We start from the raw sequence: 21,052 nt of genomic DNA, 5'->3' as shown, positions 1-21,052 counted from the left end.
ATGGCTCAGATCTGACGTGGCTGTGGCTGTGGCTTGGCCGGCAGCTATGGCTCGTGTTGGACCCCTAGCCTGGGAACCTCCATATGCCGCGGGTATGGCCCTAAAAAGAACAAAAAAACAAAATTTCCAGGTTTTATAGTGCTTTTTCAGAATATGCACATTCTTCTGTTTATGCAAAACTTAGGAAGGAGGGAGACCTCACAACCACTTGTAGCTGCTTTTGGCAGAGCTGTGGGGTCTGAAGGCTGCTTTACCCTGGGCCGGGGCCGCTGCCACCTTCGCCAGGAGACCTCCCCCAGCCCCGGGGCTGGGCCGAGACAGGGCGCTGCGGCTTGCCCACGGGTCTGCGGTGGGGCCCTGGCTTCTGCTCCTGGGGCCGTGTGACCCCCTGATGGCATCAGCCCTGGGCTCTGAGCTGGCCCTGCTCATCTGCTGGATTTTAAATCCTTCGTACCTGTTTAAAGCCATGCTCTGATGACCTAGAGGCAGTTTGAAAATAATACAGCTGAATGTCGGTAACACTTGCAAGTCCACCGCCCTTTCCATGAATCTCCTGCAGGTTCGTGTGTTTACTCCTGTAAAGGTCCTTTTAGAGAGCGGGCTGGAGCCTTTGTGATCAGCCAAGAAGAGTTTTGAGTCTGGGGTTAAAGTACAACGTCAGAAGTGAAAAAAACAGGGAGTTCCCATTGTTGTTCAGTGGTGAAGAACCCGACTAGTACCCATGAGGACACGGGTTCGATCCCTGGCCTCAATCAGTGTCTTAAACGTCCGGCGTTGCGGTGCGCTGTGGTGTAGGTTGCAGACGCGGCTCAGATCTGGCTGTGGCTGTGGTGTAGGCCTGCAGCTGCAGCCCGGATTCAGTGCCTAGTCTGGGAATTTACCGTACCCTATGGGTGCGGCCCTTAAAAAAAAAAAAAAAGGCACGGGATACTTGGTCTTACGAATCGTTCAACTTAAAAATCTGAATATGTTTAAATTCCCCGTTTTCCAATCAGAAGAGTGGATAAGTCACACTCTCAAGTCCCTTTAAAAAGTGCTCTGTTCTCCAGCAGCGCTGGCAGGAGGCCTGGAGCTGGGGCCGCCCTGGGGCCCTCCGAGCCCCTCCTGACTTAGGAAATAACTGGAGATGCACGGCTCATCCGGGTGCTCACGTGTCATTGCGCAGGCTCTGCGGAGAAGCCCGATCCGCTGGAACTGGCCTGTCTGCTCCTGAGGAAGCTGCAGCCTCACGCGGGCCCAGAATTCATTCACCACGAGGCCCTGCTCCGCCCTCCCCTCCGTCCCGCCCCCAGGGCCCCAGAATGTCCTGCTTCTGAGTGGAGGTGATGGGGCCTGTGCAGGGGCCTGTGGTTTGCCTTCCAGCCCCTTGTGCTTCCCACCCTTCTAAACGGCCCCCGCCCTGCAGACCCACCCCCGGACCCTTCCAGACGGGTGGTGGACGAGAACAGCCGCGGGTCACTGGGATGCTTTGCCGCAGGGACACTGCTCGTGCAGCTGTTTGTTTTTCCCCAGTGGCCTCGGACCCACCGCATGTGGCTGGCAGCTGTGCTGTCATTGCCCAGCGCGCTCCCACCTCTTCAGGGCTCGTTCAGACAGGACGTCCAGAGGGAAGGGCTGCCAGCACTCACAGTGGCTCTTCCAAAGCTGTCACCCCATCACTGATCCCTGAGGTCACAGTCAACACTGGTTAGGTAGCCTCAGTTGCATCTGGGGACCTTGGCAGAAGCAGCCTGTGCCCTGACCACGGCTCGTCTGCAGGGTCGCTGTGGCTCTGAGGGCCCAGCACACCCCTCGGGGTCCACCATGTGACCATGTGGCCAGCAGCCGCGGGGTGCAAAGGGCCAGCTGGGCTGGGGTCTTCTGGTCCCCTCTCCAGAGTGGGCTCTGCACCTGAGGCTACAGCCCCCCAGCCTCGAGTTCACGCCTGCTCCTGTGGTCTCATCCAACATGCTTGTCACAGATGGCAGAGGCCGGGAGCCAGGCTCATGCTGGTCACGCGGTGTCCCCCTGCCCCAGCTCCTGGAAAAAGCCCCTTCCCCAGTTCAGGCATGTGCCCACCTGGCGGCTCAACTGGTGTGGGGTGAGGAGTGGGATGGGCCACCACCCCCACCCCACCCCCATGGAGAAGGGCTACCCACAGGGGACACTGGTTTTATTGGGTATTTTAAATACTTTAAATATTTTAAGTGTTCTAAATACTCGCTTCAGGCTGGTATTTTCCTGTTCAGGGAAAAGGCAGAGAAATGAAAGGCCTCGGCAGAGAGGGACCCAGAGCTGGGCGGCTCCTGGGGGTACGTGGGAGGGCCGCCTGGGGGAGCGGATGCTGGGCCGACAGGACGGTCTTGTCCACACACGGCCCCGAGTGGCGAAGCCAGGGCTGAGGAAGACCCTTGAGGGCAGAGCCCGATGCCGCAGGGCGTCAGGACTTGGGCTTCCGTGAAGGGCTGGGGAGCCTGGCACCGCCTCCTGGGGAGACCAGGTTTCCTACGGCACCGAGGGCAGGTCGGGGAGCGGCCCGGGGCGGGCTGGGTGAGAACCTCGCTCAGCCCCGCGGGGCAGGGGGTGGCGGGGGGGGCAGCAGTCCCCCCGCTGCCCCCACCGGGCGATCAGCGTGCGAGCACCTGCGCGTCTTGCGACTCTGCCCACCTCAGCCTCTTCCTCTGCGTGTTTCCGTTGCTCAGTCTCTGCATCTCTCTCTGTGTCTGTGTCTGTCTCTCTGTCCTTCTGTGTCTCCGTCGGTCCCTCCTGCCCTCCCCCCACATCCCATATCTCGGGGCTCCCTCCTGTTAAGGGGCCCCAGCTGGGACCAGACTGGTGAGGCAGCTCCCCTGCCTCTGACGCACGGCCTAGGTACCCACGTGAGACACAGGTGTGACACAAAGCGGGTGTTATTTGTGCGGCTCCCCGTGTTCCCACTGATGCAGCTCGCTGGGGACAGAGGCCCTGGCCTTGGCTGCAGGAGGGCTCCCTTGAGGCCGTCAGGGGTGGACACACAGATGTGGGCCCCCCAGCTCGACTGTTTCTGGGAAACCGGCTCCCCTCCCCAGGGAGCTGGCCTCTCCCGGTGGTGAAGGGGGCACCCCCCGCCCCTGCACCCCCAAACCCCGGGGGCTGGACGAGGCCTCCGCCCCTGCCGGAAGGGGAGCGGCCGGGAACCCCCAGTCCCGTCCCTGCCTCCGTGGGGCAAGAAGCACTCGGGGCGGGGTCGCGGCAGCGAGACCTTTACTGGGGGTGCGGCTCCGCCCCGGCCTCCGCCCTGGCTCTCATGGACCTCTCGATCCACTTGAGGAAGTTGGTGACCTTGGTGTAGACGCCGTACTTGCCCCTCCGCGCACACCCTTCGCCCCAGCTGACGATGCCGGTGACGAAGTAGGTGTCCCTGAAGCGGGTGACGTGGGGGCCGCCGCTGTCGCCCTGGCAGGCGTCCTCGGGCTGCTCGTCGTAGCCGGCGCAGAACATGTTGGGGGTGATGAGGAAGCTGCTGGACAGCTTGCAGGTGTTCCTGTCCACGTAGGGCACCTCCAGCATCTTGAGGGTGGACGACGGGCGGCCCCGCTCGTGTGTGCGCCCGAAGCCGCTGACGATGCCCGTCTTCTGGGTCAGCAGCGTGGCCTCGGCCCAGTTCTTCTCGGGCAGGCAGGCGGGGGCCACGTTCGTGCGGAAGGCGATGGGCGTCTTGAGCTTGAGCACCGCGATGTCGAAGTCGTAGGTCTCCCTGACGAAGCGGCTGTGCTTCACCGTCACCTCCACCTCGTGCGCCGCCTCGTCGCCCTCCTCCTTCTCCAGGTTGCGGTCGCCTGAGGGCAGGACGCGCCATCAGCTCCGGCCGCCAGGCCCCGGCTGCGCTGACGTTTTAGAGCAGTTACGACTCTTTCCCGATTGCGGACGGGCGCCTGGCCACTCGAAAGTGGGCGGCACAGGCAGGCACAGCGAGGCCAGGGAAACGCCTCTGCGTCCCCATGGGCAGGGGCCGGGCCTGGCTCCTGATGGGCCAGGTGGGCACCGACCGCCCAGAACCCACACACGCGGTGAGGGTCACAGCTCAGACTCAGGACGAAAGAACGACTCAAGAGATCTCTCGAGCACTTAGAATCTGATCTCGCAGAAAACAGGCAAAATATTTTGGACGTACCGCGTAACCAGATACATCACTAAAACGAGTATTCTCTATAGCCTTAAAAATGAAAACTAAAAACGTACTAACTAGACGTTCCCGTTGTGGCTCAGCAGGATACGAAGCCAACTAGTATCCATGAGGTCGTGGGTTCCATCCCTGGCCTCGTTCAGTGGGTTAAGGATCTGGCGTTGCCCGGAGCTGTGGTGTAGGTCGCAGACGCGGCTCAGACCTGCCGTGGCTCTGGCTGTGGTGTAGGCCAGTGGCTGCAGCTCCGATTTGACCCCTAACTTCCATATGCTGTGGGTGCACCCTAAGAAGCAAAAAAGCAAAAAAAAAAAAAAAGTGCCATTGACGAGAAAGTTACCACTGACAGCTGTGGCCGCCCTGGCGGCTGCCCTGGGGCCCACCAGACAGCTCCGGGGTCTGACAGAAGGGGAGACACAGGACAGTGCCTCGGACTGAGCGCAAGGGCAGACGTGCTGGCTGCTCGGGCTCCGGGGTGCTTCCCGCTGAAGAGGCATCAGGGACCCTGCGTGCGCCCCCTCCCCCCTTCCTCTGCGAAAGTCCCCCAGCCCCTCCCCGCAGGGCTTCAGGATTTTAACTCCTGTTTCCCACCCGCTTGGTCAGTCTGGTGGCCTCAGGAGGCCCTGCCGGGCAGCTGGGGGGTGGCACTTACCTACCCTCACCTTGAATTTCTTGGCCTGGTGGAGGCAGTGGGCCGCCGTGAGCACGTGGAACTTGCTCAGGATGGTGCCGCCACAGAAGCCCTCGTTTTCCTCGTTGACGAGCAGGGCCTGCGGCGGGAGGGGAAGGGGGAGCCCGGGTAGAGCCTGACCTTCCGCGAAGACAGTTAATCCAAGCCCCCCAGCCCCGCCTGGACGGCGGCTCCCCAGGCTGGACCGAGGCCCGGGCCTCAGGGTCTTCAGGCTGGAACGAGCTCCGGCCGGCGACCCCCAGCACGGGCTGGTCTGGGAGCCGGCTCCGCACGGACCCCCAGATTCACGGCCCCACTACGTGTGCAGCGCGTCGGGGCGCCGCCAGCCTGTGGCTGGTCTCCCGGAGATCCGGTCGGTGGGCTGCTCCCTGATAAGGCGTGGGGCTGGGGAGGGGCCCCTGAGCCCGAGCCTGGCTGGGAGGGAGCAGGGGCGGGCAGCGCCGTGACGCTCCTTTTCCCAGTGCGGGGACGGCCTTCTGCCCCCCCTTCCCAGGCCCTTCTCTGAGGAACAGCAGGGGGCGGGCGGGAAACAGGTTAAGCCTGAGAGACTCGAGGACGCTGAGGGCCCGCCCATCCTCATCCTGCATGAAGCAGGGGTGTGTGTGCCCTTCTGTGCAAATTTATCCACTCACAACCCCACTTGACAGGTGACAGGTGCTGAGGGTCAGTCTTCCTAGACTTGGACAGGGCGGTGCTTCCGACGGTGGACCCCAGGCAGCCGGCCGAGCCTGGGCCCGGCAGCCGGGAGAGGGGCCCTCCCCGCCCCTCGCCGTCAGGCCGGGCTCGCGGGCTCCGCCGGCCCTGATCCATGCCAGCAGCGAGGGCTGGGATGCCTGAGGGGTCGCATCTCCCTTCCCAGGTCGCGGTGTCACAGGGAGAAGAGGCCCCGCACGCACGACATCCAGGGCGGCCCCAACGAGCGTCCCTCCCGGGCCCCGCGGCAATCCGGACTCGCCCGGCTGGCGGGGTTCCCGGGGCCGCTCTGGGCTCACTGGCAGCTTCGGCCCTCTAGGGAGGACCGCCAGCAGAGCAGAGACCCCCAGTCACTGCGTCAGGGAAATGGCACGTCATTTTTCGCGTAAGTTCCCTGTGGTATTTGGGACCTACGTTAAAAATCAGTCACTATTCATCTGAAATTCAAATGTAAGCGGAAGTCTGTTTTCATTTGCTAACCTGGCAACTTCAGTGCAAATCACCAACCAAGCGGGATTTCAGAAACAACAGGGTACACCTTTCCCTGAGGTGCCGTCTGCCTCGGTAGGACCCAGGTGCTGGGGTGAAAATCTCCCACATCCGAAATGAAACATGGCGCGGCCTCGGGGGTGCGGCCGCCACTCGCCACCCGGCCCCTCGGCCCCGGCGGGGCTCCCCCTCGGCCCGGCCCGCCTCGCCCCGCCCCACCCGGCCCCTTCCGCCGCAGCGGCTCCTGGCCCGCAGGTACCTGCCAGGGGCACTCGCCCTCTCTGCAGTCCCGCCCGCCCACTATCCGGACCAGGCTGCTCTCGTCCTCGTCCTCCTCGGGGCCGGGCTCCGTGTCGTTGAGGCTCAGCAGGTGCAGGGGGCCCTCGGTGGGGCCCAGGTCTCCGGGCTCCTGCTCCGACCGGCCGGCTTCAGGGGCAGCCTCGCTGCCGTGGTCGGCCGACCTCCTGCTGCGGCCCAGGGTGCGCTTCCCACAGGGGAAGGGCTCTGCAAGAAGGGCGCCGCTCAGCACCGCGCCGCCGTCCCCGAGGGGTGGGGTGGGGGCGCGTGCCAGGTGGGGGCGGGGGGGGGGGAGCCGGGGCTGCCCCCCCCCCGCGGGTGGCCTGGGTGCTCAAGCCCACGGTCAGAGGCCCCTGGGGTCCACCGCGTGTGCCAAGACGGGGCGGCCAAGAGTGGGCAGAGGGGAGGCCAGAGCTGGGGCTGAGGCGCCCCTGGGAAATTCTGTCAACCTGCTCTGTGCTCCACACGCTTCCTAGTGAAACGCCGGAGAAACAGACGTGATCTGGGCAGAGGAGCACTGGCAGAGGAGCACTGGCAGAGCTTTGTGAGACAACGCCCAAGGACGGCAGCTGGGGAGCTCCCGCTGCACCGCGGCAGAAACAACCCCGCCATCATGAGGATGCGGGTTCGGTCCCTGGCCTTGCTCAGTGGGTTGAGGATCTGGCATGGCTGTGTCTGTGGTGTAGCTGGCAGCTACAGCTTGGATTCGACCCCTAGCCTGGGAACCTCCATATGCCGCGGGTGTAGCCCTAAAAAGCAAAAAAGCAAAAAAAAAACAAAAAACAAAAAAAGGATAGCTGTCCTTAAACGTGGAAAAAGCCTCGTGCCGGCCTCATTGCGGGAACCTCAGTAAAGGGCAAAGCAGGGCAGGGAGAGCTGGGGGCCCACAGGCCTGCGGTGGGTCCCAGGGGGCTTCTCTCCGCGCCTGGTGTTCATCTAAATCAGGCCAGCAACACGGGTCTGGGTGGCCCCGTGGCCCGGGGGAACGCGCACTCAGTGGCCTGGGTGCTGCTGGCGGGCAATAGAGTTCTTCGCCTCGCGTCAGCTGGTTCTGGGCTGGTGTTTGCAGTCACTGCCCCTGAAATTCGACAGCAGCTGCTCCCTGACTTAGAGCTTTGTACACCAGGAATTCATTTACCTGATTTTACTCTCAAACATCAACCTTGATTTTATATCATTTTTTAGGGCTGCACCTGCAGCATAGAGAAGTTCCCAGGCTAAGGGTCGAATTGGAGCTGTAGCTGCCCGTCTACACCACAGCTCACGGCAACAACGGATCCTTAACCCACCGAGCGAGGCCAGGAATCGAACCCGCAACCTCATGGATACAAGTCGGGTTCTGCTGAACCACAGCAAGAACTCCCTCAAACTTTAAACTGATTTGTGATTATTCCTGGAATTAAAAAAAAACTGCAAACGTGTCAACAAATGACTTCTTTTAAAATGCTTTTGACCCAGCTTGTTTAAAATCTCATTACCAGCAGCCACTTAAATCCCACTATCTTCTGCCTGCTGAGGGCTTAACTTCAACGGAGGCCACCTCTGCAGTGCCCGGCCCCGCCCCAGGGGTGCCAAGGCCAAGATCTGCCCAGGCAAGGGTGTGAGGTGGGGGCTGCCTCCCACCCACGGGACCTGGGCCTGCACGCAGCCCTCCCTTAAGCTTCTGGACCAGACTCGTGGCTTTCACCAAGGAACAAAGTGCCATTACCGTCGGGGCCCACAGAACCCAAATCACTTCTGCAGGCTCCTCGGCCCGCCTCCGGCTCCACGGGCAGCTGGGTGGCCTCGGATCTCCAGGCCAGCCCCCGTGGCCACTCAGGACCTGCTGCCACAGCCAGGCCCTGTGCCCGGCTCTGCCCAGCATCGCCCGCCTGGCCTCACTCCCCCAGCAGTGCTGAGGGCACTCGGCCCGGGTTCAAGCCCTTCACAAAACCGAGGGTCTGCCTGCGAACCACGAGCCCATCAGGACGCGTGCCTCATGCCCCGCGCGTGGCACGTGTCCCCCACCTACCTGTGGAGATGCAGGACTTGCCGTTGTCGCCCAGGATGTACCCGCTGGCGCAGGAGCAGACCACCGCGCTCTGCTCCTCCCGGCAGAACTGGTCACAGTCCCCGTTGTCCAGGCTGCAGAGCTTGCGTGTGACTGTGGGGGGCCAGGAGCTGAGGCTGTGGCCAGGGACAGGCACCCTGCCAGCCCCCCACCCGCTGGAGCAGAGGGCTGATCCCCGCAGACCGCAGACTGGACGGCACTCAGGGCGGTCCCAATGCCACAGGGAACCACGGCCACGAGGGGGCAAGGCCCTGGGCACCAGGCTTGTGGAAGGCCCTGAGTGCAGGGGTGCAGTGGCCACTCAGAGGGAGTTCCTTGCGGCCGAAGGGATGCAGGGTCCAGCTCCCGCGGGGCAGGAAGGAGGGGCAGCAGCCGGACTCTGGCCGACCCCCCAGTCTAGCTGTGCAATCTGGTGAGTTAGTCCAGCCCCTCGGCTCGTGCTCTCACTTGTAAAGCGGTAGAGGCCACTCATTCCCCAGAGAGCCTCCTGGGCCGGCTGAGCAGGAATCACATGCTCCCAGGGCCCACGGGGCACCAACCCCACCCTCGCACCAGTGAGGCCGCCTGGCAGCTGACTTTACATTTCCCATCTGGCTGGATGGGAAAATGGTCACGGCCAAGGTCAACATTACAGGAACGTCATAAAATGCACAGCAGCCCCGGGGCGGCCGAACCGCACTCAGAGACCTCTCTGGATGGTGCTCCGTGGAGGAAAATTCCAGAGTGGCCAGTGTAAGGGCAGGTTCTTAAACTTAGAAATTAAGGGTTTAAAAAGAAACGCAAATATCTCTCCTCAGGGAAACCTGGTCTGATACTAACCTACTTTTTATTAAAAATTAATCACCGCATTAGGAAAACTCAGGGACTGCTCCATGTGCAGTTAACTGCATCAACGCTTTGTCCTCGGAGAGTCCTGCACACTCAGCACCGACATCGGTGGGACCCCAGCCAGGACCCCGAGGACCAGGACAAACAGCCTCCTCCAAGGAGGGAGACGCAGTGCTCGTTTCCATGGTAACGGCCCTCCCTTCCGCAGCCTCTCGGCGGAGCAGGGTGCTGTCCGGGTCCTCCCATGCTGAGTGGACGGCCGGGCCTTCGGGGACGAGCCCTGCAGTGAGCGCCCGGAGCGGTGGCCAGACTGACCCTCGGGGGAGCGGGGAGGGCTCCTGGGCCTTTTAGGTCCTGTCGTTCCCACCCTGACCCTCAGGTACCCAAGAGGAGGAGCTCACGTAATTCACAGTTTTTGCCTTCGAAGCCTTCGGCACAGGTGCAGTTGTACTCCCCGAGGCCGTCTTTGCACTTGCCCTGGTTCTGGCAAGGGCTGCTTTCACACTGGTCGCCGTCTGCAAAGGAAAATTCGGAAACCAAAGCTTGCGGGCAGTTCCCCAGTCATGCGGACGACTTTGCCACATCGGTCTTGGCACACATTTCTGGATAACCCGAACGACCTGGATGGAGCCTCCTGTTTCCAGGAATCGAGTTGTCCTCTGTGGACGTGGTGGCTCTGGGTACGTGATGTCCTTATCTAACTGGATTATTGACTGAGCTTTCCACCTTTTGCCAGGACGCTGGACGGTGTTTTTACAATCACAGGCCATATTTTTACATCAGGGTAAGAAGCCCTGGGCTGGGGACCACGAGGGGGCAGCTGGAAGGACAACGGGGGGCTGCTGGGCACCCGATTCTGGGCTGGGTGTACACGAGAGGCGTGTCAGGGGCCCCCTCTCCACTGGTCGGGGAAAGCAGACCCCAAGAGCTGCTGGCAGCACCGGCACCGGTGGCCCCGCACGCCTCCGGGTGTGTCTGCACAGTGACACTCAGAGAAATTCGGATATTGTTACCAAAACAAAACACGAGTCGTGATTAACACCCTTTCAGACACAGTCAGCATTCCGTGTGGGTCCCTTCTTGGAGGTCCCAATGTTTCAGACCTAGTTTTTGTTTGTACCTAGTAGGCCTGGATTTAAAAAATTATCATGGCATTTGGTACCCTCGAAGGAGAAGGAAGTTATTTTGTGATTTGTTTGTTGATTGTCTTTTTAGGGCCACACCTGCAGCATGTGGAGGTTTCCAGGCTAGGGGTCGAATCGGAGCTACAGCTGCTGGCCTACACCACAGCCACAGCCACACCAGATCCCAACCGCGTCTGCGAGCTCCACCACAGCCTCTCAGAAGAGCAGGGCAGTGTCCCAGTCCTCCCACACCGAGTGGGACAGCCCTTGTGTTTGGCCGCCTACAGCGGCAACACCGGATCCTTAACCCGCTGAGCGAGGCGCGGGATGGAACCCGCAACCTCGTCGTTCCTAGTGGGATTCCTTTCCTCTGCGCCATAAGGGGAACTCCTGCTCTCGGCTCTTTAAAAGTGGCAGTTGATTCCTGAGAATAAACTTGTTAAGCAAGCAACCAAACCAGAATTTGTACAAAGCTATTAGAAGAAACTATTTTACAATGACTATTATGGAAACACTCAGAGGGGAAGAATTTGAAAGGAGTAAAATTTAAACAGGAGCAGAAAGGAATTTCAGGAAACGTTTTCAACATTTGACTACAGTCCTTCCCAATTTAAATACCCCGTGAAGCCCTTTCACTTAGGGTTAAAACAGAAAGCGTCTCACCTTTGTATTTATTCCAGAATTCATCCTAAAAGGGAAAAAGCGTTTAAAATGATTAGGAAGACAGACATCTTACACCACCACCAACCACAATCTAGTGACTCAACCTGAAGGGGATATTTCTCAAACAGAGGTCATTTCCTGGAACACATTGCTCAAGAACTCTTCAATCGAAAAGGGAAAGTTCTTCCAGTCTTCCGCATCTGTAAAGCGGAGGCTCTGATCATCATTCCAAAAAATGTCTGTATAGTGAATTATCACATCACCAAACCGCCTAGCATCCGTTTTCTTGCTTGCTCACAACTGATCATAGCATCTGGGAAACACTTTATAGTACTGAATTTCCTTTGCTAGCCTGCATGCTAGCAAACCGCTAATCACGTGATCACAATCAAGCGTTTCACACTGAGGGCTCCCGGTGGGGCTCTCACAGTGATGAAGCCAACAGCACCCATGAGCACGAGGGTTTGATCCCTGGCCTCCCGCAGCGGGTCAAGGATCCAGAGCTGCTGTGAGCTGTGGTGTAGGCTGTAGATGCGGCTCGGATCTGGTGTGGCTGTGGCTGTGGCTGTGGTGTAGGCCAGCAGCTGCAGCTCTGATTTGACCCCTAGCCTGGGCACTGCCATGTGCCGCACAAGTGGCCCTAAAAAAAAAAAAAAGAAAGAAAGAAAAAGAAAGGAATTTCACATAATTTGCACCAAGTGTAAGTAATTTCATGTTATTCTTTCCTGAACCACGTAAGTTCATATAAGTCCTGTTTGTTTTTCAGCTAATTTCTGTTTGAAGAAACTGCTGAGACAACAGCAACGGAAGTAAAATCCCTGAAGCAATTACTTAGATTCAGAAGCAAACTGAAAACTTTATGTATCGGGTTCAAACACTGTACTACGTTCATCATGACAAATCATTGTAATTGCTAAATATTACAGAGTGTTTTATTAATTTCATCATGTAAATCATTATCATATAATAATCTGCTACCATGACTTAAACCAACACACACACTCAAGCCTTTATGTAAAGAATCAGCGTCATACTGTATCTAGCCCTACATGGATATCACTCTAAGATTAATAAGAGTCATTACACATTTTCCTTTTTTTTTTTTTTAAGGGCCGCACCTGTGGCATATAGAGGTTCCCAGGCTAGGGGTCAAATCAGAGCCGTAGCCGCTGACCTACACCACAGCCACAGCCACTCGGGATCCGAGCCGTGTCTGCGACCTACACCACAGGTCACGGCAACACCGGATCCTCAAGCCAGTGAGCGAGGCCTGGGATCGAAACTGCGTCTTCATGGATGCTGAAGATTTGTTTCTGCTGAGCCACAACGGGAACTCCTAATTAAGAATCATTTAATGTTACAGCACGTTTTCCAGACACCATGCTCTGTCATCTCACATGCACACCTAGTACCCAGGAGGATGCTGGTTCCATCCCTGGGCTTGCTCAGCGGATTAAAGGCCCGGTGCTGCCATGAGCTGTGGTGTAGGCTACAGATGTGGCTCGGATCCCCGGGTGCTGTGGCTGTGCTGCAGGCCGGCAGCTGCAGCTCTAACTTGACCCCTAGCATGAGAGCTTCCACATGCTGTGGGTGCAGACCTAAAAAAAAGGGGGGGGAAAGAAACAGATTGTACCACAAATGGTTTGCTCTATTTCACATCCCAAGCTGGCCCAGGTCAAAGATTCAATGAAGGATCAGAGACCTGGCGAATAATCATTATGTTACTTGAGAAAAACGATAATTGGTAATTACCTTTTAAAGGACATCAAGAGCCTATTTAACACTAAAAAAAAAATGTTCATAGTCTTAAAATATATATATTTGCTATTGTAGTAGATTCATTAGCGTCTCCCCCCAGGCCTCAATCTAGGGGCAACCTCAGAATTTGACCTGAATTGGAAATAGGGTCTTTGCAGATGTAGTTACGAATCCAGATAAAATCGTACTGGGTCAGGGTGGACCCTAAGCCTTTATAAGACATCGGTTGGCCATGTTAGTGTGGGGTCCACATATGGCTTTTTTTTTTTTTTTTTTGGCTTGTCTTTTTAGGGCTGCACCCTTGGCACATGGAGGTTCCCAGGCTGGGGTGGAATCAGAGCTGTAGCTACCGGCCTATGCCACAGCCACAGCCACATCAGAGTCGAGCCACGCCTGCGACCTACACCACAGCTCATGGCAACACCTGATCCTAAACCCACTGAGCAAGGGCGGGGATCGAACCCGCAACCTCATGGTTCCTCATCGGATTTGTTTCTGCTGTGCCACGACAGGAACTCCCCCGTGTGGACTTTTTATTCTGTTCTGTTGATCGAAGTGTTTATTCCTTTACCAACACTGCTTATGGGCAATCCATCTCTCTGAGGTTAACACAGCTTTATGGTAAGTCTTTAAATTGCATAGTACGACTTTCTCAAAATAGTTTTATCTATTCCAATTCCTTTGCTTTACTGTATTTCAAGTTTTAGGATCAACTAATGGGAACTTTATTGGCATTGCATTAAATCTATAGATCAAATCAGAGAGAATCAATATCTTAATAGTTAAGTCTTTCAAACCATAAACATTCTATGTCTACTTATTTAGGTCTTCTTTAATTTCTTTTTGTCTTTTTAGGGCCGTTCCTGCGGCATATGGAGGTTCCCCGGCTAGGGGTCTAATCGGAACTGTCGCCACCGGCCTACGCCAGAGCCACAGCAACACCAAATCTGAGCCACATCTGCGACCTACACCACAGCTCATGGCAACGCCAGATCCTTAACCCACTGAGCGAGGCCAGGGATTGAACCTGTGACGTCATTGTTCCTAGTCGGATTCATTTCCGCTGCGCCCGACAAGAACTCCCTAGGTCCTCTTTAATTTCTTTCATTAGCATTCTGTATAGATTTCAGCATACACACCCTGTACGTGCTTTATTAGACTTACGCCGCTATCTTCCTTTGGAGCCATACTAAGTGGCGTTAAGTATTTTGGGGGGAGTTCCCATCGCGGCTCAGCGGAAATGAACATACATACTTATGTCTCTAATTACCTTGCTGCTAGATGGGTATGCGATTAACATTTGTGTGCTTACCTTGTATTCTGTGGCCTTGCCTGGCAGATACATTTTAGGAGTAGTTTTTTCAGACTGCATGGGACTTTCTACATAGGTAATCATGTCACTTGCAAACAGGGGTAGTTTTCTTCTTCTTGACTTACTGTTAAATCTTCCTATGCCAGCGCTTCAGTGCCAGTACAGTGCAGAACAGGGACTACTGGAAACGGACATCCGTGCCTTGCTCCCAGCCTTCGGGGGGGAAAGGCATTCAGTTTGTACTGTAAGTCCAATATCAGTTGTAGGCTCCTTGTTAATAATCTTTATCAGGTTGAAGAAGTTCCCTTTTCTTTTTCGGCTGCCACGCAGCATGTCGAGTTCCTGGACCAGGGATCAGATTCAAGCTGCAGCTGTGACCCATGCCACAGCCGCGGCAACACCAGATCCTTAACCCACTGGGCCGGGCCAGGGATCAAACCTGCATCCTGGTGGTGCAGAGACACCACCAATTCCATTGTGCCACAGGGGAACGCTAAGAAGTCCCCTTTTAACTGTAGTTTGCTGACAGGTTTTTATCATGAATGGATGTTGCATTTTGTTAGGTGCTTCTCCTGCCTCAGTAGATATGACCCCGTGGATTTTCTTCTTTGTTAATACAGTGGATTACAGCCCTGATTTTCAAATATTGAGCCAGCTTTGTGTGCCCTAGGTAAACCGATGCAGTCATTATGTAGTCATCTTTTCTCACTATAGTGCTCTGTTCAATTTGCTCAGACTTTGTTGAGAATTTTTGAGAGCTTCATGAGTGACAGTTATATAGCTTTCTTTTTTTTTTTTTGTCTTTTTGCCATTTCTTGGGCCGCTCCAGTGGCATATGGAGGTTCCCAGGCTAGGGGTCAAACTGGAGCTGTAGCCACTGGCCTATACCACAGCCACAGCAATGGGGGATCTGAGCCGAGTCTGCAACCTACACCACAGCTCACAGCAACGCTGGATCCTTAACCCACTGAGCGAGGCCAGGGATCGAACCCGCAACCTCATGGTTCCTAGTCGGATTCCTTAACCACTACGCCACAACAGGAACGCCAGCTTTCTCTTTCTTCCTCCCTCTTCCCTTCCCTCCTTTTCTTTCTCTCTCTCCCTCCCTTCTTTCTTTCATCTTTGTGGATCTTGGTATCAGGTTGATGCTGATCTAAAACAAACTGAGGAGTTCCTATTGTGACTCAGCGGTTAACGAGCCCAACTAGTATCCATGAAGACTCAGGTTCGATCCCTGGCCTTGCTCAGGGGGTTAAGGATCTGGCATTGCTGTGAGCTGTCATGTGGGATGTAACCATGGCTTGGATCCTGCATTGTTGAGGCTGTGGTGGAGGCGTAGGCTGGCACCTGCTGCTCTGATTCAACCTCTAGGCTGGGAACTTCCATACGCCTTGGGCGTGGCCCTTGGGGGGGGGGGCTTTGTGGTCTGAGGTGGAGGATATTCAGTAGCTTTTGCCATACTGCTGTGTCATCAATGATTTTTTAGTTTCTTCAGCTCTGAAGAGGTTAGTTTCTGGCAGCTTCACCCCAGGGCTTTCTCGAGCTCTTCTACTTTGCTGATTCTCTGCAAGGGTGGGATGAGGCCAATCTCAGGGATGTGGCTTGCTGGGCCACCTGGATGGGGGGTGACCTTGTAACTGCCTGTGATATGGGTCATGACCCCTGATATATTATCCACAATCTCGTGAGATCATACTCAGTAAAACTCAGGTGCTGAGTTCAAGTCAAAGCACGTGGAACTGGGATGGACCATCCCAGACCTGGTCCAGGCCACCCACTACCAGCATCTTACAGCAGGGTCCTGGAGCAGTTCTTACCCATCAGTTCCTGTCCAGCCCGCTGTGGCAGGGGATGGAAAGCTTAGCTACAGCTCCCCTTGAAGCCGCGTTTATCACAGGGCTAGGAACCCAAACCCACCCAAGAAACTTCTTCCACATGTAATGACCTTAGTGTGGATGATTCGTTTCTTCCTCACAAAGTCATTTAGGCTCAAGTGCAAGCATCACCAATGATACTGCCTTTCCCTGTCTTTGGGCCAAAATGGGGATGAGGTGCACTCCTGAGCAAGGAGACCGCAGTGGGGCTTCCGGAGAGTGATGCTTCGTGTGGCCTTCTTGGTTTTCCAGCATCATCTGGGACTACGCCTGTCACCCCACGGCGGCCTGTTCTGATATCAAGCAACTCTTTCTACGTTCTCTTGAATTGGCCGTGACTTGCAACCTGACCCGTCCCCAAGGGCACAGAAGATGAGCTTTCTCCAGACGCCACCTGCCGCCTTTAAGGTGGGTCGGCCTGGTGGGGTCCAGGCTGCAGCGAGTGGGCTGCAGGCTGTATGCGAGCCTTTGTGGCTCGGCCCCCCAGCGTCCAGAGTCAGCTGGACGCTCCACTGCCTGCCTGCGGTGTGGACAGGCGTGGGCGGCTCCGCTGCCCCCGGTGAGGACAGGTCCGCTGTCCGTGGCCAGGCTGTCTCTTGGCTCCTGCTTGGCCTCCTTTTCCACTTTCTCCCCAGCCTTGAAGTGTCTTCAGCTCACTCTGCCTCAGCTTCGGCTGGAGGTCATCAGCCTCCACCTTGGCTGCACTGCGTCACCCGCCGTCAGGGCCTGACCCCACGCGGCAGGCGGCGAAATCCTCTCAGCGACTTCCCACTTCCGGGGTAGCCTCCGAGGCCCCGCCTCTTCCGGGGCGGATGGCGCGGGTCAGGCAGCTGCTGTTGCTGCGGCTGCGGCTGCTGCTGCGGCTGCTGCTGCGCAAGCGCGAGGCGGGGCCTGGCGGCCGCGTCCTCCCTGCGCCTGCGCGCCGGCCCTGCGCTGCCGCGGGTGGAGCCGTCTGGGCGCGGGCCCAGGTTACCTGCGCGGCTCCGTCCCGCGAGGCGACGGCCAGGCTGGGACGAACGTTCTGTGTTTTCGACTTGCCGTTGCCGGAGCCCTGTAACTGCCTCGTGCCACGCGCCCGCCCCCACCCCTTACCGTCTTCTGCTTGTCCTCGAAGACCTCGCGGGCCTCCTCGTAGGAGCAGGTCTCCTCCAGGCACTCCCTCTCCAGGTTGCCCTTCTTCATCTCCTCCAAAAACGAGTTGGCCCTCCGGGCCCTCTCCAGGACGCTGTGGGCCCGGTCGCGGGGGAGGAACACTGGGGTGGGAAAGGATGCGCGCTGTCACCTCCTCCACCCTCGTGCAGGAGTGTGTCGCTCGTGCCGTCACCACCCTCACGACGCCTCCAGAGTTACGCGGAAAGGTCTGCTCGAACCCTCTCTGGAAGTCGCCCTTCTCGGAGGACTTCCAGGTCACTGTCGCCCCGGGCCCTCCCCTCTGTGCCTTGGCTCAGGCTGTATCCCTCCACCCCTGCTCCACCCCAACCCCACCCACACTTCCAGGTCTGAGCTTTGCATTAAGTGGGGGGTCATGCCACGGTTGGGCACGGTCACAATTAACAGTAAGTATGGATTATATCAAGTCCCCGGACAGACATACACATGATTGAAACAAAAATTTCAAGAAGAGGTACTTAGAACCATTTTCTACAAAATAGTACTTATTACAGAATTTTCTATTTGATTCTGTTCTATTTCATTAAAAAAAAACAAACAAAGAAACACTAAATTGATTTTGTGACTCACATGAGTCATGACCTGTGGAGTAAAATGTGTCTCTGGGTCCCCCCATGGTAAGTGCTGAGTTGTCCCCACCTCTCACTGTCTGCTCTGTCTCACCCACGCCTCTTCCCTCTTTCATTGTTAGGTGGGAGGCCCTGGCTGGCTCTTGGCTCCGCTTTCTCGACCTCTTTTTTCTTTTTTTTTTCTGTTTTTTTTTTTTGTTTTGTTTTGTCTTTTTAGGGCTGCACCTGCGGCATACGGAGGTTCCCAGGCTAGGGGTCGAATTGGAGCTTCAACTGCCGGCCTACGCCACAGCCACAGCAACTCGGGATCCGAGCCGCATCTGCAACCTACACCACAGCTCACGGCAACACTGGCTCCTTAACCCACCGAGCGAGGCCAGGGATCGAACCCACAACCTCATGGTTCCTAGTCGGGTTCGCTAACCGCTGAGCCACAATGGGAACTCCGGGTAGATGTTTCTAGTCCGACCTTTCATCCTGAGCTGTGTTGGCTGCTGTCTCACCGCACTGGATGTCTCCCCTTCTCCCAGAGCTCCAGATGCTGCATGAATAAGACTAAAAAGCAGAACTGCAGAATCCGCCGTCTGCAGTGGCAAGGACACCGTGGTCCCCTGCTCCTGAGTGTTGGCAAATGGGAGTTCCGATACCTGCTTCTTAGAGTTGTTTTCAAGAGTGTATAAAAGTCCTAGTGCTCAGTTGGTAAACACTAGGTGCTCAGAAAGTGTTAGTTTCCTCGCAACCTCAAATTGCTTTCCCTTCCAAAGGTCCCCTTTGTTTTAGGGAGGGATGTTTTCCCAGACTGTTCTCTGTGAGCCCCTCCCCCATTGCTCCAAACGTCCGCTCCTCTGGAAAGCGCTTGCTTTGAGATACACCCCAGGCATCCTTTCTCTCCTGCACCCCCACCCACCTGGCCCACTGCCCCCCGCCCGCTCACTCTGTTTTTCTCCTCACTTGTCATCTTCTCCCACCACCCCAGTCTCCTGACTCCCCCTCACCCAGAATGCAAGCCCGCCCTGGGGGCCACCACTCTGCTCTCTCCAGCCTTTGCTTCTTCCCTCTCTGGCGTCCTCCTGGGCAGCCTCAAATTGGGCAGCCCTTCCCCTGGCCCAGCCAGCCTGAAGGGAGGCACTGGCTCTTCCCCTGCTGTGGCCACTCCTCTCCTCGGGCTTCTGCCTGTCTTTGTGACCTGCCATCAGACGGCACAGGGAGGCACACCTGGCCCTTGCGGCCCTTGGCTGGAATCACTGAGCCCGGCGGCCCATGCCAGCCTGGCTCAGGGGGCTCCTCCCACCCCCCTCCCTGGCCACCCCTGCCGTCGGCAGGGTGAGGGGCACTCACCACTTCCCCCTGGCAGCAGAAGGCCAGCCAGGGAGGCGCTGAGCAGGACAAGGCTCGGCAGGCCCACCATGGTGTGGCCAAGGACAGCGTCTCTGTCCCTTCCGTGACAGGCCTTGGGGCAAGGTTCGCTCACCGGGGCCGAGGGGGGCTGGTTGTCCTGCCGATCACGGCCTCCTGATTGGAGCCTGGGCCTGCTGGGGCGGAGGGAGCGGTCAGGGCCAGGTGACTGCACTGAGGGCATGGCCACCCTGGCCTTTGAAGCCTGGGGAGGTCCCAGCCCAACCACGTCCAGCTCAGGAGCCACGTCCAGGGCCTGCTGCCGGCACAGAAGCTCTTTGTTGTGAGAAAGAGTGAACACGTCACGTTATCATTTGCAGGTATTTTCATCCAGCTCTTATTTCATCCTCACACCCACAGTAAAAGCTGAGCACCAGAGCTCCCCGGTGGCTCAGCGGCTTAGGGATCTGGAGTCAGTGCTGTGGCTCGGGTTCCACCCCTGGTCCCGGAACTTCCATGTGCTGCGAATGAAGCCAAAACGAAAGCAACTACCGTGTCATTTCCCCGTCTTCTCTCTAGGAGAGAAAACAGGGGTTTAGAGAGACTTGCAGCGTCAGCCCATGGCCTTTTGTGGGCTGCCGTGGGGTCAGGACCCAGGGCTTTGCGCCCCCGTGTTCTCCATTTCCCTTGGTCTGAGACCATCCTGTTCACAGACTCTGTCCCCAGCTGGTATCACAGACTGTCCTGGCGCTGGTCCTTCACCCGCAAGTCAGCTTGTGCCATCATGCCCAAGTTCAGGGGCTGAGCATGGGCTTCCACGGGCACTCGGCAGGGGCACCCCTGGCCGGCGTCCCTGGGGGAGGGGCTCTGCAGGGCTGCGTGTGACCCGCTGACTACAGGACGTGTTGGCCCGAGGTTGAGAGGGGCTGTGCCAGGAGGGGCTGCGGGATGAGCCTCTTGGCCCCACGATGAAGCCACGGTGGCCCAGGCAGGTGTCACCTGAGCAGCCAGATGGGGGCTGCTTGGGGGGAGGAGCCCTGAGGTCGGAGGCCTCCCAGTGGAGTCCGTTTCTCACTTGTGCAAAGCCCAGCCCAGGTCATCAGGCGACATTGGTGGTGGCTTCGTCCCCAGCCTTCACCCACAGCCTGTCCAGGCCCCTCCCTCGGGGAGGCCAGGGAGGACGGTGGGCCTGGGACACCCTCTCAGCATGGGCATCTGAGCAGGAGTCTTGCCTGGGAGGCACCAGCGCCAGGGCCACGTGTACCTAGAATAGACCTCGGTCTCAGGTCTGGGCAGGAGGGGTGTGCGCCACGCCAGGCCCTGGCCGCCCTCCCAGCTGGGAACTGCCTGGCACCACAGTTGCAGGACATGGCCGAGGTCCTCAGCTGCCCAGCTCTGCGGCCAGAGGCCAGGCTCCGGAAGCAAGGCCTGGGAACTACCGGTGGCGTGTGGGCCCTGCTCTGTCCCGCACTGAGCTCACCTGACTATCCGACACCCATGGTCACTTGGCTTGTCTGCTGCTGTCTCCAGCACCTGGAGGGGTGTCTGGCACGCAGCAGGCACTCAGTAAACACTGGTGACCAGGACTGTCCTCAAACGCCCCTGCCGGGCACCCAGGCCAGGGCCGGTCCTTTGCCAGGTTGTGGGTGTGACATGCAGAGCTGGTCCCTGGGCCCTCCCGGCCTGGTCTCTGTGCTGCTGCAGCTCTGCACGGGCAGCACGTGGGTGAGACGGCTCCTTGTGAGCCGGGCCCCGCCCCATCACCCAGGGTCAGGGGTGGAGGGGACCCACGTGGTCACGGCCGGGGAAAGCGAGGCAGAGCAGGGCCCGCCCGGAGCCGCTGAACGCCGGCCTCCCCCAGCTCTCCAGGAGGAGGGCAGCCAGCTTGTTTCCAGGAAGAGACGGGAGGCTCGATGGGCTCGGGAGACCTCGGGCATTGGCTGCCGGGTTCGCGAGCGTCTGCAGCCTGAGCCGTCGTGCTGGGGCGTCGGGATGGCAGCACATGAGCTTTGCTGCTCTAGGCCGTGTGGCCTGTCTCCTGACGCCTCGTTTACCTGC

The 21,052-nt window shown here is 57.8% G+C and overlaps 1 protein-coding gene and 1 long non-coding RNA gene across 3 annotated transcripts; one reads left to right on the top strand and one right to left on the bottom strand.

Moving 5' to 3' along the window:
* Window positions 1-2,870: 2,870 nt before the first annotated feature.
* On the bottom strand, window positions 2,871-19,103 carry F10 (coagulation factor X). 2 transcript variants are annotated; one of them, XM_047756092.1, is made up of 8 exons: window positions 18,998-19,103; window positions 17,013-17,173; window positions 10,977-11,001; window positions 9,591-9,704; window positions 8,323-8,454; window positions 6,274-6,518; window positions 4,794-4,911; window positions 2,871-3,797 (listed from the first exon to the last, which is right to left on the bottom strand). In XM_047756092.1, exons 1-8 carry the CDS (start codon window positions 19,065-19,067, stop codon window positions 3,223-3,225), a joined length of 1,440 nt encoding a protein of 479 aa, XP_047612048.1. In that variant the 5' UTR covers window positions 19,068-19,103; the 3' UTR covers window positions 2,871-3,222. The 2 variants fall into 2 exon arrangements, with proteins under 2 accessions (XP_047612048.1, XP_047612049.1); XM_047756093.1 differs by lacking the exons at window positions 17,013-17,173; window positions 18,998-19,103 and adding an exon at window positions 14,047-14,393.
* On the top strand, window positions 8,538-11,915 carry LOC125113411 (uncharacterized). The gene is made up of 3 exons (XR_007131445.1): window positions 8,538-9,093; window positions 9,214-9,869; window positions 11,743-11,915. It is a non-coding gene; the product is annotated as an uncharacterized LOC125113411 (long non-coding RNA).
* Window positions 19,104-21,052: the final 1,949 nt, after the last annotated feature.

The sequence above is a fragment of the Phacochoerus africanus genome, chromosome 13 (genome assembly GCF_016906955.1).
Source record: "Phacochoerus africanus isolate WHEZ1 chromosome 13, ROS_Pafr_v1, whole genome shotgun sequence".
NCBI lineage: Eukaryota > Metazoa > Chordata > Mammalia > Artiodactyla > Suidae > Phacochoerus > Phacochoerus africanus.
Note: the sequence above shows the minus strand (reverse complement) of the source record. Positions and strands in the feature narration are given on the sequence as shown.

Coding starts and splice junctions, on each gene's coding strand:
- F10 (XM_047756092.1), bottom strand. CDS start 19,067: ATGGTGGGCCTGCCGAGCCTTGTCCTGCTCAGCGCCTCCCTGGCTGGC. Junction 11,002..17,012: donor TCGAGGACAAGCAGAAGACG/GTAAGGGGTGGG, acceptor TTTCCCTTTTAG/GATGAATTCTGGAATAAATA. Junction 6,519..8,322: donor CAAGTCCTGCATCTCCACAG/GTAGGTGGGGGA, acceptor CCCTTCTTGCAG/AGCCCTTCCCCTGTGGGAAG.